Raw genomic sequence first — 702 nt, forward strand, 5'->3', positions numbered from 1 at the left:
AACTATTTTATTTTCCTGTCAACATAAAGCTATATTTCCCTGGTATTGATATTAGAGAATAATACCAGCTTAAGTAGTTACTTTTACCCACATTTGGAAGTCTTTGCTTTACCAGACCATCAAGTCACTAGCAAAAACCAAAAAAAAGGTATTTATTACAGGCAATGTTTACTGGCGGACTGAGGGAGTGTGAGATGGACACTGTGAAGCTACAAGGAGTATGTCCGACAGTCCTGGCTCACCTCCTGTGCTTTATGTATACCGGTGAAATCGTCATTAATGAGATGCTTGTCTGCCAGCTTCTACCAGCTGCAACCATGCTACAGGTGTGTGAGCAGTGCATTTTTATTTTTATTATTTTTTTGTGTGTCTATGAGAGTTGTTACCCGCTCGTTATGTGTCCTGATGAGAAAGTTGTAAAGGCTTTTTGTTTTAAGGATATATGACTTCATGGTTATTTAAGCAGCTTATAGTAATGAAGACTGAAGGGTATAAGGATATACTATTGGCTTCATTTAATATCGTTTATGTCTTTTTCAGATGAGCCATGTCATTGACGCCTGCTGTACCTTCCTAGAGCAGCAGCTGGAGGCAGGGAATGCCATAGGTATTGCCAGCTTTGCCCAACAACATGGTTGCATGGACTTGTACCGCAAAGCCAATACTTTCATTGAGCAGCATTTTTCTGAGGTGAGAGAGACG

The 702-nt window shown here is 40.2% G+C and overlaps 1 protein-coding gene across 1 annotated transcript in view; it reads left to right on the forward strand.

The window, feature by feature from the left end:
* LOC119591514 (kelch-like ECH-associated protein 1B) overlaps window positions 1–702 on the forward strand; it is a gene marked incomplete at its 3' end in the record, with an annotated part of 45,445 nt that overhangs the window by 35,420 nt on the left and 9,323 nt on the right. The window contains 2 exon segments of the mRNA XM_037940264.1: window positions 162–326; window positions 541–690. Of these exon segments, the coding sequence (XP_037796192.1) occupies window positions 162–326; window positions 541–690 (315 nt within the window).

The sequence above is a fragment of the Penaeus monodon genome, chromosome 28 (genome assembly GCF_015228065.2).
Source record: "Penaeus monodon isolate SGIC_2016 chromosome 28, NSTDA_Pmon_1, whole genome shotgun sequence".
Lineage (NCBI taxonomy): Eukaryota > Metazoa > Arthropoda > Malacostraca > Decapoda > Penaeidae > Penaeus > Penaeus monodon.